Source organism: Erinaceus europaeus, chromosome 15, assembly GCF_950295315.1.
Source record: "Erinaceus europaeus chromosome 15, mEriEur2.1, whole genome shotgun sequence".
Taxonomy (NCBI): domain Eukaryota; kingdom Metazoa; phylum Chordata; class Mammalia; order Eulipotyphla; family Erinaceidae; genus Erinaceus; species Erinaceus europaeus.
In genome coordinates this window covers 17,877,326-17,890,791 of record NC_080176.1, presented here as the reverse complement: position 1 = coordinate 17,890,791, position 13,466 = coordinate 17,877,326, and the positions used below count along the sequence as shown (strand labels likewise).

At 43.1% G+C, this 13,466-nt stretch overlaps 1 protein-coding gene and 1 long non-coding RNA gene across 4 annotated transcripts in view; one reads left to right on the top strand and one right to left on the bottom strand.

Moving 5' to 3' along the window:
• The window catches only part of LOC132533101 (uncharacterized), a 37,428-nt gene extending 28,936 nt beyond the window's left edge, over nt 1-8,492 (top strand). The window contains exon 4 of the long non-coding RNA XR_009544986.1: nt 8,455-8,492. This is a non-coding gene — a long non-coding RNA (uncharacterized LOC132533101). The remainder of the gene's footprint in view (nt 1-8,454) is intronic.
• Nucleotides 1-13,466, bottom strand: part of GSPT1 (G1 to S phase transition 1) — a 38,795-nt gene that overhangs the window by 19,026 nt on the left and 6,303 nt on the right. For 2 of the 3 annotated variants that reach the window (XM_016193215.2, XM_060172957.1), the window contains exons 2-4: nt 3,532-3,573; nt 3,383-3,424; nt 1,191-1,418 (exon numbers count right to left, since the gene is read on the bottom strand). In XM_016193215.2, coding sequence (XP_016048701.1) covers nt 1,191-1,418; nt 3,383-3,404 — 250 coding nt within the window. In that variant the 5' untranslated portion in view covers nt 3,405-3,424; nt 3,532-3,573. The remainder of the gene's footprint in view (nt 1-1,190; nt 1,419-3,382; nt 3,425-3,531; nt 3,574-13,466) is intronic. The other variant, XM_060172958.1, reaches the window with a different exon arrangement.

Sequence of the window (13,466 nt, the reverse complement as noted above, 5' to 3'; positions counted from 1 at the left end):
AAAGTTCCTCTGAATTATTAATTTCTTTAATCCTCCTCCTTTTTTTCCCCTCTCTCTTTATTGGGGGATTAATGTTTTACAGTCGACAGTAAATACAATAGTTTATACATGCATTAACATTTCTCATTGCTCCACACAACAATACAACCCCTACTAGGTCCTCTGCCATCCTGTTCCAGGACCTGAACTTCCTCATCCCCATAATTAATTTCTCTTATCACACAAAACAAACTACCTAGTATAATGGTGGGCCACGCAGCGGCAAACCTGGTTAAGTGCACACACTGTAGTGCACTAGGACTGGGGTTCAAGCCTTTGGTCCCCACCTACACGGGGAAAGCTTCAACACTGGTGAAGTAGAGCTGCAGCTCCCTCTCCTTCTTTTCCTCCCCCCCTCAATTTCTGTCTCTATCCAATAATAAAATAAAACTAGTACAGTAATAGTCACATGGAACTAACAAATTAACTGAAATCCACACACAAAAAACAACTTGAAAGGTGTTAGCAAATGTCATTACTGTTCTATATACTGATTACACACATCACATACAAATATACTCAAAGAAGGGCCAGGCGGTGGTGCACCTGGCTAAGTGCATACAGACCCAGGTTTTCAAGTCCCTAGTCCCCACCTGCAAAGGAAAGCTTAATGAGGGGTGAAGCCGTACTGCAGGTATCTGTCTGTTTCCCTCTCTACCTCCATCCAATAATAAATAAATAAAACAAATACTGAAAGACATCTTCCACGTCTTTATTTTTTGCCTCCAGGGTTATGCTGGGACTCGTTGCCTGTGCTATGAATCCATTGCTCCTGGAGGCTATTTTTTCCCTTTTGTTGCCCTTGTTATTGGACAGGACAGAGAGAAATAGAGAGAGATGGGGAAAGTTAAGACACCTGCAGAGCTGCTTCTCCACTTGTGAAGCAACCCTCCTGCAGGTGGGGAGCCGAAGGCTTGAACCAGGATCCTTACGCTGGTCCTTGCGCTTTGCGCCACGTGTGCTTAACCCACTCTGCTACCGTCCAGCCCCCCCATTACCACATCTTTACAAAATCATGAATCTGTTACATTGCCAAGAATAAAGCATTTTTGATTTTGCCAGTTAAGGTCTATAAAGTCTCGACCACTTTAGTTCGGTCTCATGCACCCAGTAAAGTAACTGATGGCGTCATTGCTCTGGGCCGAACTCACCTACGTGCCCAATGAACACTACGTTGACGTGCTCTTTCTTAGGAGCACCGGGTGGTGCAACCACAGACTTAGGTTTTGGTATTTCCTCTTCTTCCTCCATCATTTCTTGGGCACTTTCCTCTGGGGCCTTTCCGTCTCCCAAGGAACCACCCCCTGGTTCTGCTTCACTGATTTCTTCTTTGTGCTCCCATGATTCTTCAGGGGACATTTCTGTCTCTCCATTTTCTACTGAAATAGAACATTTTAATTTAGTATTTTGAAAACCAGCTATAATTTGCTTTAATACAGATGCTGTTGAATTGGAACTTTGCATATTTAATTCCATTTCATAATGTTTAGTGACACATAGATAAAGTCTCTTTTATGACAGAAATGCATAGTAACAGTTATCAAGATGACCTCACTGTTGACATCACAGCTTTGACTCAGAGACTAAACTGCTATTTTAACAAAGCCTGATTTTGATGAGGACAAGCAAAATGTAAACAGGAGATCTAATAGCCCACCTATTCCAGGGTCAAGGTATATTGATAAGTGACAAGAGGGAAAGTTTAAAATGAGAACACAGGAAAATCTGAAAGGCTTATTTTTTTTCCTTCCCCTCCAGCAATTAATCCAACTTTGCTTTAACTTAAATTATAGTGTCACAAAAAGAAACCGACAATTTTCTCTTTTTAAAAAAAAATTATCTTTATTTGTTGGCTCAAGACAGCCAGAAATCGAGAAGGAAGGGGGTGATAGAGAGAGACAGTGGTCTGGGGGGTGGCATAATTGGAATAGCATGAATCATGAGTTCAATCCCTGGCAGTACAAGTACCAAAGTGATGTCTGGTTCTTTCTCTCTCTCCTGTCTTTCTCATTAATAATGATATGCAGTTAATAAAAAAATTTTAATAAAAAAAGGTATGAAGGAGGACTAAATGTAAAAAAAAAAGAGAGAGGGCTGGGTGGTGGCACAGCTGGTGGAGAGCACATGTTACACAGGTTCAAGCCCCCGGTCCCCACCTGCAGGGGGAAAGCTTTGCGAGTGGTGAAGCAGTGCTGCAGGTGTCTCTCTGTCTCTCTCCTTCTCTATCTCCCCCTTCCCTCTTGATTTCTGGCTGTCTCTACCCAATAATAATAAAAAAAAAAATTAAAGAGGGAGACAAGATACCTGCAGCCCTGCTTTACCGTTTATAAAGTTCTTCCCCTGCAGGTGGGGACTAGGGGCTCGAACCCAGGTCCTTGCACATTGTAACCAGGCGCACCACCACCTAGCCCTCCCAGACAGTTTTCATAAAAGAAACTAAACAAGGTCAACTGTTAAAACTGTTAGGGTTTGGCAGCTCTAAAAGTTACAGCACACGATTTGTGTGGCTTGAGGTCTCAGAGGTCCTAGGTGTAATTCCTGGTCTCCCTATACCTTCACCTTTAAATTCATTTTTAAGACAGAGAGGCAGAGCCACTGAAAAGAGACCATTGTGTGGAAGCTTCCTTCAAGTGCAGTGTGTGTGTGTGTGTGGGGGGGCTACTGGTTGTGTCAGGCTTGAACCTAATCCCACACATGGCAAAGCAGCACACGCTTCAAGTGGGCTGTTTCACTTTTAAACTATATCCCCTGCAGGTGGGAGCCATGGTCTTAAACCCGGGTCCTGGCACATGGTAACAGCATCATACTGGATGTGCCACCATCCAGCCTCCCCTTCATATTTGCGGCCACCAAATTTATCACAGCAACGTTAATGCCCAATTTAGCTTCCTACTAGGTTCTTGGGGAAGTCATAATGCATTTTTGCATAGAAAGATATAGAGAAAATGCCATGACTGTGGTCTGGGAGGCAGAGAGCATGCATTAGGCTCTGGGCCTGCCTCTCAACACCTCAAAAGAAAGTTTCTTTAGTTAAGTTTAATGATTTCTGTGGCCTGGGAGGTGGCGCAGTGGACAAAGCACTGGACTCTCGAGTATGAGGTCCCAAGTTCAGTCTCCAGCAGCACGTGTACTAGAGTGATACCTGGTTCTTTCTCTCTCTCCTCTTGTTCATGAATAAATAAAATATTTTAAAAAATGCTATGATTTTTCTGACAACCCAGTAGACCCTAATAGCAAAGACTCAAGGTCAATTTTTAAATGTAGGCGTTATATAACACTTAGATCTGTACCATAAATGTCAAGAGTGACAGTTTCAAATTAATATGGTCAGAAGTTTTCTTACCAACAGGTTCTGAAAGTTCCATGCTAACAGCTGAATTTGAACCTAGACAAAAAAAGTGAGAAATATATATATTATAAAATATCTAGCTTTTTACATACCACAGGCAAGTTTTCTCAATTAGATATTCAAAGTCACAGGTAGAAAATTACCTTCACACAATGCCTGTTCTTCTTCTGAAGGTTCCCCTGGTGCTGTTTAATAGAAATAAGTAAGATTGAAAATTAAGACCTACACGTCCATTAATTTCTCTTTTAAAATGTAGTAAAAATAAGTTCAACAATACAATAAAACCCTCAATAGTTCAGAACACTGGCAATTAACTCAGGTTTTCATACAAGAAGTCTGTTTAACCTATTTGTAATGACAGCCAATTTTAAATCACTTTCAGTACCTAAAATGTATTTATAAAAGCATCCTCATTATCTTAAGTTGCTTCACAGAAACTGTAAAAATAATCTGTAGCCCATCACAGATCTCATTAGTAAGATTTTGTTCAGCAAATACACAGTTACTTCTCATCCTCTCTCAGTGCTTCTCTTACAGCTGTAGCCCAAGTGGGCTAGCTACGTAGCCCTTCCTAGACGGCTACAATTAGATATGTAATAAGACCCTTGGATAAATTATGGCTGTTAATATCAATACAAGATTTGTGTAAAGTCCCTGAAGTGTTTAGAGGCTCTTCTACAGTCAAGACATTAATTTTGTTGTATGCTAGAATCAAGATCAAGCAACAGTCCCAATTTCCACAGCTGTCACATTATAAACTTACTTCTGACATCAGTGGAAGAAAAGTTTGAGAAATATATAGTGATGATGTAATATGCAAATCTCCATGGTAAACCTACATCACAGCTGATTATGAAAGTGCCCTTGAAATAATCCCCCAAATGGAAAAGACACCTGTGGATTAATAAATAGCCTGTGAAACTCAGACTTAAAAGTCACTGCCCAGAATGTCTTAATACCCATAAAAGACAGGAAGTTTTTTGGGTCCAATCTCAAGTAACATGAGTGCTAAAAGCAGATATAAAGAGCAACAAAGTGTTTCTGAGGAGAGAAGGAATATGCTGAGTGCCACTTAGGATGCAGATGAAGCCAGCGGTAAAGACACTGTGGGCAGCACACTGTCAGTCACGAGGACAACTGAGCAGTTCAGCCAGAGACAACGGGTCAGGTGCAAACGATAATGGAGGCAAGGCCTGGAGAGGAGTGAGGGGAGAGGGTGACCCCACCATAAAGCAAGGCGTTCGCAGAAATGGGAGTGTGGGGGACCACATGAGCAGATAAGCAGTGCTGTAGGTGTCTCTTTTTTCCCTCCCACTTCCCTCTCAATAAAAAAGAAAAAAGGAGGTGGGAAGGAGGAGGCCATTGGGAGCATGATTTTGTTGCACAGGCACTGAGCCCCAGCCATAACCTGTGTGTGTGTGTGTGTGTGTGTGTGTGTGTGTGTCGAGCTGGGGGCCTAAGACACCCAGTTGAGCTCACACATTCCCATGGGGCTCAAAGCTCCACTCCCCACTTGGGGGGGAGGTCTGCAGGTATCTCCTCTGTCTCCTCCTCCCCTCTCAATTTCTCTTTATCGTATCTAGTAAATATAGAAAGGATAAAAAAAAAAAAAAAAAAAAAGAGGGAGTCCGGGCGGGTTAAGCACACGTGGTGCAAAGCACAAGGACCGGCTGAAGAATCCTGGTTCGAGCCCCGGGGCTCCTCACCTGCAGGGGAGTCGCTTCACAAGCGGTGAAGCAGGTCTGCAGGTGTCTTATCTTTCTCTCCTCCTCTTTGTCTCCCCCTCCTCTCTCCATTTCTCTCTGTCCTATCCAACAACAACGACATCAATCATAACTACAATAATAAAACAACAAGGGCAACAAAAGGGAATAAATAATAAATAAAAAATATTTTTAAAAGAAAGGAAAGGAGAAAGAGTGGTGGATTCATAGTGCCAGCACTGAGCCCCAGGATAACCCTGGTGGCAATTAAAAAAAAGAAACTGGGTGGGGATCATTTGAACTGGGTTTTGAAATAAACAGGAATTGTACTTCAGACACAATGTAGATTAAAGCTTCATATTTGAAAGAAAAGTCACAGGTGCAGTAAGCAAACACGACTCAGTTTTCAAAAGAAGCCAGGCAGTGCTAAGTGAATCCATCCAGGTGGTGCCTCGAATCCACAGGCAGCATATGGTCACGCTAAGAGGTCAGACTCCTGGGTTTAGTCTAGCCTGTCGCCTACAGGTTATAAAATGCAACATTATTTCCTGAAATTAAAAAAATAGCATACTGTCTCAAGACAGAACTGCTGAGAGGGCTAAATGTGATAACACACCTATTTACACACAGTCAGTTCCTGGGATCTAGTAGCTATTCAGTGAGTGTCAGTCCACACCCTCCTAACTAACACATACTGAGTACTGTGGGCCCGACAGGTATACAAAGCACCTGGGATCCACACTACACGAGGGGGTGACAGCAAAAGTCATTTAACTCATTTTTACTAAGTCCTAGTGTGCTGGCTGCTGTCTCACTCAATGTCCCCAAAGCCTTCTGAGGTAGATAGGCCAGAGCAGACTCAGCTGGGCTTCTCCACCTATACAACTAGCCCTTCCCCAAATGCCCTTGTTGAGAATAATGCAATAGTGCCCTCAGAGGTGGCACAGCAGCGCAGCACAGGGCCTGCTTTGATCCCAGCACCACACAAGCTAGAACAGGGCTTTGCTTCTCTCATTTGATAAATAGTTCTGGCCAAAACAAACAAGCAAGCTTACAGAGCTAGAGATCAAGTCAAGTAACACAGCAACAGAAGTGCTTAATGCATACTTCGTATTAAAGGGTCTCAGAACTCAGAAGTTGTCCCATCGCACAAACAAAACAAAACTCTATGCGTTCAGACCTTGGGTCTGATTATAAACCGAATGATTAACATCTTGTAAACAAATGGCTTTTGAACTCATTAGCCAGAAAACTTAAGATTCATCCCTTCCTTCCTAACCAGAGCACTGCTTACCACTGGCTGGTGGTGGTGGGGGGAGAGAGGAGGGATTTAACCTGGGACCTTGGAAGCTCAGGCATGAGTATGCATAAGCATTAGGCCAGCCCAGCTGCCCAGGAGGTGATTCTGTGGGTAGAGTGCATGCTTTGTAAAGGAAGCCCTAGTCTATCTTCCACACTGCATATGATACTCACTCTGTCAAGCTGGCTGGAGAAGTGCCCGGGAAGGGTGAAATCGGGAGGGGTCAAATCGTGCATGTGAGGCCCTGGCTGCCACAGGGGTGGGGTGGAGTGACTTCTCCGCATATCACACATGCACAAGCAACTCTTTGTTGCTCATTTCACACCTTCAGTCATAATGCCTATCACATCCAGACTGGACTGACTTTTTTTGACAATGGTAGAGCTTGATTTCTTGAGTACAGGCCATATCTGCTTGGGCAAAGTATGTCAGTAAACCTCCCAAGGAATGAAATGGTGGGTCCATGTTTTTCAAAGGTTATTTCCACACCCAAACCAAGTATTCTAAAAGGGAGCAATTCCAAGTGAGAAAGTGATCCAAGGGTTAGGGTTAGGGTTAGAGTTAGAGTGAATGAACTTGCCTCACCCCAAATTAAAGGGATAACTTAAGGAGTACTAGCATTTTTGTTTAAGAGTAACAAAACAGGCTGTGATCGTATGGACAGAACCACCCGTTTAAAAACATGAAATGAAAGATCTTACTAGAAGACAGAGACAGCAGTAGTACTTGCCGGCTAAAATAGGATGCTTTGGACTTGAAAACTGTTAAGATCTGATCATGTGGAAGTAAGACACAAAGGGTCATGTCATACAATCAATCCCATGTACATGAAATACTCAGAAAAGGTAAACCAACAGACAGAAAGCAGATGGGTGGTTGCTGGAAGCTAGGGGGAAAGACAGAGGGTGTATTTAGTTTCCTACATCCAGGGTGGGCTTCATGCCTGCACCATTCTACTGTTCCCAGCAGATTTCATCCCACCCTTTCCAGAGGATGGGGTGGGGGCGGGGGAGATACCAAAGCATTGCACCACTGCTTCAGAAGCTTCCACTGTGCACAGTGATCCCTTGCAGTGGCCATGGGCTCAAACCTGGGTCCTAGCACATGGTCAAGTGCACACTCTCTGGGGTGAACTAGCTCCCGGGCCCCAGGAAATGTTCGGGAACTAAACAGGTAGTAGCTATAACAACACTGTATATACATTAATTACCACTGAGTTGTTTACTTAATTTTGTTGTTTCTTGAGTGTTCATTTCCCGCTATTGGTGGTGCTGAAGATTGAATCTGGGATCTCCTGTTTGGATGGACTTTAAAATGGCTGACTGTGGGGGGCCGGGTGGTGGTGCATGGCGTTGACCGCCTATATTACTAAAATGGCTGACTGTGGACCAGCGGCAGAGACTTGTGAGCAAGACACCCGTGTTGTCCTGCAGGCAGCCCAGGCTGAAGCTCTGGGCAGTGCCGTGGCACCACACAGGTGCCGCGCGCTCTCATAATATTCACGTATGTCTGAATGAAAAAGTGGCCCAGAATGGTGAAGTTGCATGTGGCCTTGGCTTAACAAAATAAATCAGTAAAATGGCTAACTAAAAAAAAAAAATTATTTATTTTCCCTTTTGTTGCCCTTGTTTTTATTGTTGTAGTTATTATTGCTGTTGTTATTGCTGTTGTTGGATAGGACAGAGAGAAATGGAGAGAGGAGGGGAAGACAGAGAAGGGGAGAGAAAGATAGACACCTGCAGACCTGCTTCACCACTTGTGAAGCGACCACCCTGCAGGTGGGAAGTCCTTGCGCTTTGCGCCATGTGCGCTTAACCCACTGCGCTACCGCCCAATTCCCAAATGCCTAATTTTGCAACAGAGGTAGTGCCACACTGGTGGAACACAGGACTTGTAAGCGTGAAGTTCAGAGCTTGATTTGCAGCACCTGCTGTGCCAGAGTGATGCTCTGGTTCTCGCTCTCTCAAATGTTTAAAAGTAAAACAGCAGTTTTCATGTTACACAGATTTCACTCCAAGTTTAAAGTATTATATATGTGTATATATCTTTTTTTTTTAAAAAAGATTTCCACAGAGTCCTACTTGGCGAGTTCATCAATATGGTGAGTAGTGCAAGCTTTGATTCAAGATACATGCTTTAAACAGTGTTCAGCCAATTCTTGAAAAATATGTAATCCATGGATTTCAGATGACAATTATAAATGTGACTGTTGTAGTTCTGAGTTCTGTTAGCTAAATATTGTCACAGAATTTCCAAGTGCTGGGCAGGGAATGTAGACAGCAAAATGGTTACGCAAAAAGACTCTCATGTGTATGGCTCCAAAGTCTCAGGTTCAATCCCTCCCTACCGCCATAAGCTAGATCTGAGCAGTGCTCTAGTAAAGAAGAAAAAGAGAGAGAGAGAGAGAGAAAGAAAGAAGTTCCAAGTGCCTTATGTGGTAAGCAGTGACAAGAATTTTGCTGGCTAGTTTCTGCAGTGATGGCGATGTTCTGTATCTGTTATGATGTGCTAGTCACTTGCCACCTGTGGCTGTTAAATAGATGATACAGCCCAGCCCAGCAGGTGACTGGAAAACTGGGCTTTTTAAAAAAATATATTTGTTTTCTCTTTTGTTGCCCTTGTTTTTTTTTTAATTGTAGTTATGATTGTTGTTCTTATAAATGTCGTTGTTAGATAGGACAAAGAGAAATGGAGAGGGAGAAGACAGGGGAAGAGAAAGACAGACACCTGCAGACCTGCTTCACCGCCTGTGAAATGACTTCCCTGCAGGTGGGGAGCCGGGGGCTCGAACTATGATCCTTAGCTGGTCCTTGTGCTTTGCGCCACCTGCGCTTAACCCGCTGCGCTACTGCTGACTCCCAGAACTGGGCTTTTAAAAGCCACCAGGCCCTGGCATTGCATGTGCCGAAAGTATTGCTCTGGTTCTTTCTGTTTCCTTCTCAGTCAATAAATAAATCTTCAAACAAACAAAAATGATAACGTGCCTACTGTGACCAAGAAACTAAATCTAATTTTAATTAATTTAACAGCCACATGTGGCTGTTAGCTACACAGTGCGTGCAGTTAACTTTTCTTAAGGACTCTCTACATTGCGCTGTGAAACCCGCCTTGCCGGATTTTCCACTTCTCACTCCCCACCAGAAGGGCTAATAATGGCAGCTCTGCTCTTCTCAGCTCTGGGGTATGAGGCTTCTTCCCATTCTAGGTGCCCACACACAACTTACTTCTTGTTCCAAGGAGAACACAGAGTTCCACAATAATCAGTTTTCTGAAATATAGAGACTTTTTCCTTCTACTTTTGTTTTTAATTATCTTTATTTGCTTATTGGATAGACACAGCCAGCAAATTGAGAGAGAAGGGGATCACAGAGAGGGAGAGACAGAGACACCTGCAGCACTACTTCACCACTCATGAAGCTTTCTCCCTGCAGGTAGAGACCAGGGGCTCGAACCTGGGTCCCTGTGTACTGAAATATGTGCACTCCGGCGGGTTAAGTGCACATGGCGCAAAGTGCAAAGACTGGCATAAGGATCCAGGTTTGAGCCCCTGGCTCCGCACCTACAGGGGATGGGGGCTGCTTCCCAAGTGGTGAAGCTGGTCTGAAGGTGTCTATCTCCCCCTTCCTCTCAACTTCTCTCTGTACTATCCAGAAATAACAATAACTATAACAACAAGGGCAACAAAATGGGAAAAAATGGCCTCCAGGAGCAGTGGATTCGTTCAAGCCTCAGCAATAACTCTGGAGACAAAAAAAAAAAAAGTTTCTACAGGTTGATAGAGTAAACACACAATTTTCACCTATTTAGTTCAACAATTTGCTTTTAACTTACTTTTGTTTGTAGTCTTCACTTTCACCCCCCCCCCCCACGCCCCAGTTTATCTGTTACTTCTAGCAGGGTTCTGTAGAGTGAAAATGATTATCTATGTACCAGCTTTCTTTCCAACAAGGGGTGAGAGAAACCCAGTATTTCAAAATGGGTTAACATAGAGCTTATGAGTGAAGAGTTAGAATGCTCTAGGACTCACTTAGAACTGCACACTGACATTTCAGTTTCCCTCACAGGCAATAATGGAAAATACTGAGTTATCCAATGACTTTTCTGACAGTCCTTAAGGCAGACACAAAAGAAAGCCTTTATCCTAACACTGAGAAAAAGGCATGCTACAGGCTGTGGTGAACAGAGCTGTTAACCCATTCCCCATGACAGTCCCTAAAACGTAGCAAGAAGCAAATGCAAATTAAAGTGCTGCCTACACATGCCAATAGCTGCTACAACAGAGACAGTACCATAGTGCACAGACTCCTGGGCTGTTTCTGAAAGAGGCTCATTTCATGAGATCTTTTATTAGCAAAGCAGAAGGAAAGTTTGGTTAGTGTTACTACTACTGGCTAAGAGTTGAAATCTGACTTAGCTAATCCGAGCTCCTCCACTTATTCACAGGCGTCACCTGGCAACTCTATCTTCTCTAAGCCTCAACTTTCTAATGTGTAAAATGGGTCATCAGGACCTATATGTTGGGCTATTGTTGGTACAACTAAACAGCTGGGCATAAATTTATTATTACCCTAAGCATTTTTAAGTTCCACAGTAATTGCAAAAAAGGTTTAAGAATAAAGAATGAGAAGGGTAAGATTGCAGGCTCACTCAAAGAAACTCCACTGTACAGTTTTTTACTTCAGGCATGTTCCTTCTTCACTATTAAATGGCATGGTGTGGCTGACAGATCCTGAGGAGTAGTTGGCAGATAGGAATTCTACATTCAACTGTGTCATTAACTCTTGTGAATAGCTGTAGGCAGGCATGAACACTTCTAGGCCCGTTTCTTTATCTGAAACTGAAGAGACTACTACTGGTAGGGGCATTTCTAAACCTAGCCTTCTAAGAACCAGCTTATTCATTACTGAAGCAGTATGTCAACCTGGTCAGACTTCCTGCAGAGAAACTAGAATTTCACCTTTGAAACTCTAAATGACAGTGTTATGAACAAACCAGAAGACAGTCTTTAGAACACAAAGATAACAGAAAACACCCATCTGCCAACAAAAGTAGATGATCATCTCAAGTAGATGGTCTTAGGCCAGTGAGTACTAAGTTGGAGTTCCATGCAGAGGCAACCAGGAAACTGGCCCATTGGCCTCATATGTGTACTTCCTGTTTGTTTCAAGTGAAGAGACCTAGTTGGAATGTGACTTGGAATTTGGTGTCAACCACTCAAGTTAGTGAGATAAACTCAACAAGTTCTTTTTTCTTACCTAGAATGTAGGTGAATTCAGGAAACCTGGTTCAATTTGAAGTGTACTGCAACAACTAAGTTCCCTAAGAACGTCATGTTTGTAAAAACAAACAAACAAACAAACACATCTAGCAGCTCTGAAGTGGTGCAATGGATTAAAAAAACACTGACACTCCAACAATACACATTTTTAAACATGTGTTCTGAGCAGTGAACCCAAAGTCTCCGATGCATCATCATACTGCTGGTCTATATTTCTGGCCCAGCCCCACCTAAGGCTCTTCATTCTTTTAGAGTGAGAGGCATCAAAGCACTGCTTCCTGACCATGCCCCTGCTGCTCTCATGTAGCCAGGAATCAAAGCCAGTCTTCAGGCAGGGTAAGGAATGTGAGCATTCTCCCTGCTGAGCATCTCAGTCCTGGTAGGGGCCTCTCACCCAGCTTAGTGTCTTCCATCAGAGCAGTTTGAGTATCCTGACCCCTTTCTAGACTCCTCGAGAACCACTATCTTGGTGGTGTTGCTTCAAGTGCCGGTAGGCAAGTAACTATTTGTTCATTATTATCTAGATAGGAAATCCCACTCTAATCCTTCTCACTCCCCAAGATGAGCACTGATCTGATTCCTTTCCAACTTGAAAGACGCAAACTATCCCAATACTTTAAGACAGTGCTTTCTTCCCCCAGAAGGCAAAAAAAGCAGAGTAAGGCTTATATATATCCCTTACTATGTTTTTCTCTTTTGCTCCAGTAAACGTAAATTGTTCTTTTTAAGCAATACAATCCCAGAGGGGTGAAAAATAAAGAGGACTAAAAAAACTGTAAACTTAACTGAACAGATCTGCTGAAAAGACTTATTCCCAACCAAAATTTCTAGAAGTTTAAACAGCTACTCACACTAGCTAATTCTTTGCTCTTTCCCTAAATCCTCACAAGCCTGCAAATCATGAAACAAGCATCCCCCAAGTCTCACAAGCACCAAGTCAAATAGGAAGAGAAATGCTTTTTCACTGATATACCCTGCCTATTCTATTCTTTACTGCCCTGAAAATGTTTTGTGTGAAAATATAATTGGGGGGGGAGAGGAATCTTTATCGGGGCTTCCTTACTTCAGGCTGATTTTTTTGAAATATAGACTGAGACACAGAAAAGACCATGGCACTGAAGCTTCAAGTGCGGTAGTGCTTCCCATGTGGGCTTGAGCCTGGGCACCCCTATGGCAAAGTTCCCAGCTGAACTATCTCATTTGCCCTGGGAGAAAAACAAAACAAAACAAAGTTATGTCAGAATTGTTCTTATTTTCAGTTTTATCAGTAGGCAAAGAAAAACCTCAAGAACCTTATCTATCATCTGCCTAATCTTAACCATCAGTCAGCTGGCAGTTTATCAGAATAAACAGCCAATCCTTCCATTTTGGATCTTCTCTACACTCTGTCCCAGAAGAAGCTACCTTTGAGAATAGTCAGTGATTAAGAGGCTTCCACCAAATGCTGATGATTACAAAGCTGTACGAAAGAAGGAAGGGAAGGAAAAGAAAAAAAAAACCACCACCAAGCAATGCTTTTTTTCCCCCCCTGCCAGAGCTTCATAGGGGCTCTGTGCTTACGTGATTCCATCACTTCTTGTATTTTTTTCTTTTCTTTTCAAGACAGACGGCGAGAGATAAGAGAGGAGACAATACTACACTGCTCCATCACTTGTGAAGCTTCCCCTTTGCAGTGTTCTCATGTGGTGGCTGGGGGCTCAAACTTGGGGACCCTCACACATGCTTAAGTGTGTGCTCCTTCAATAGATCCACAACTTGTCTCTGACAAAAGGTTAATTTTAGGAAAGGGCAAGAGGA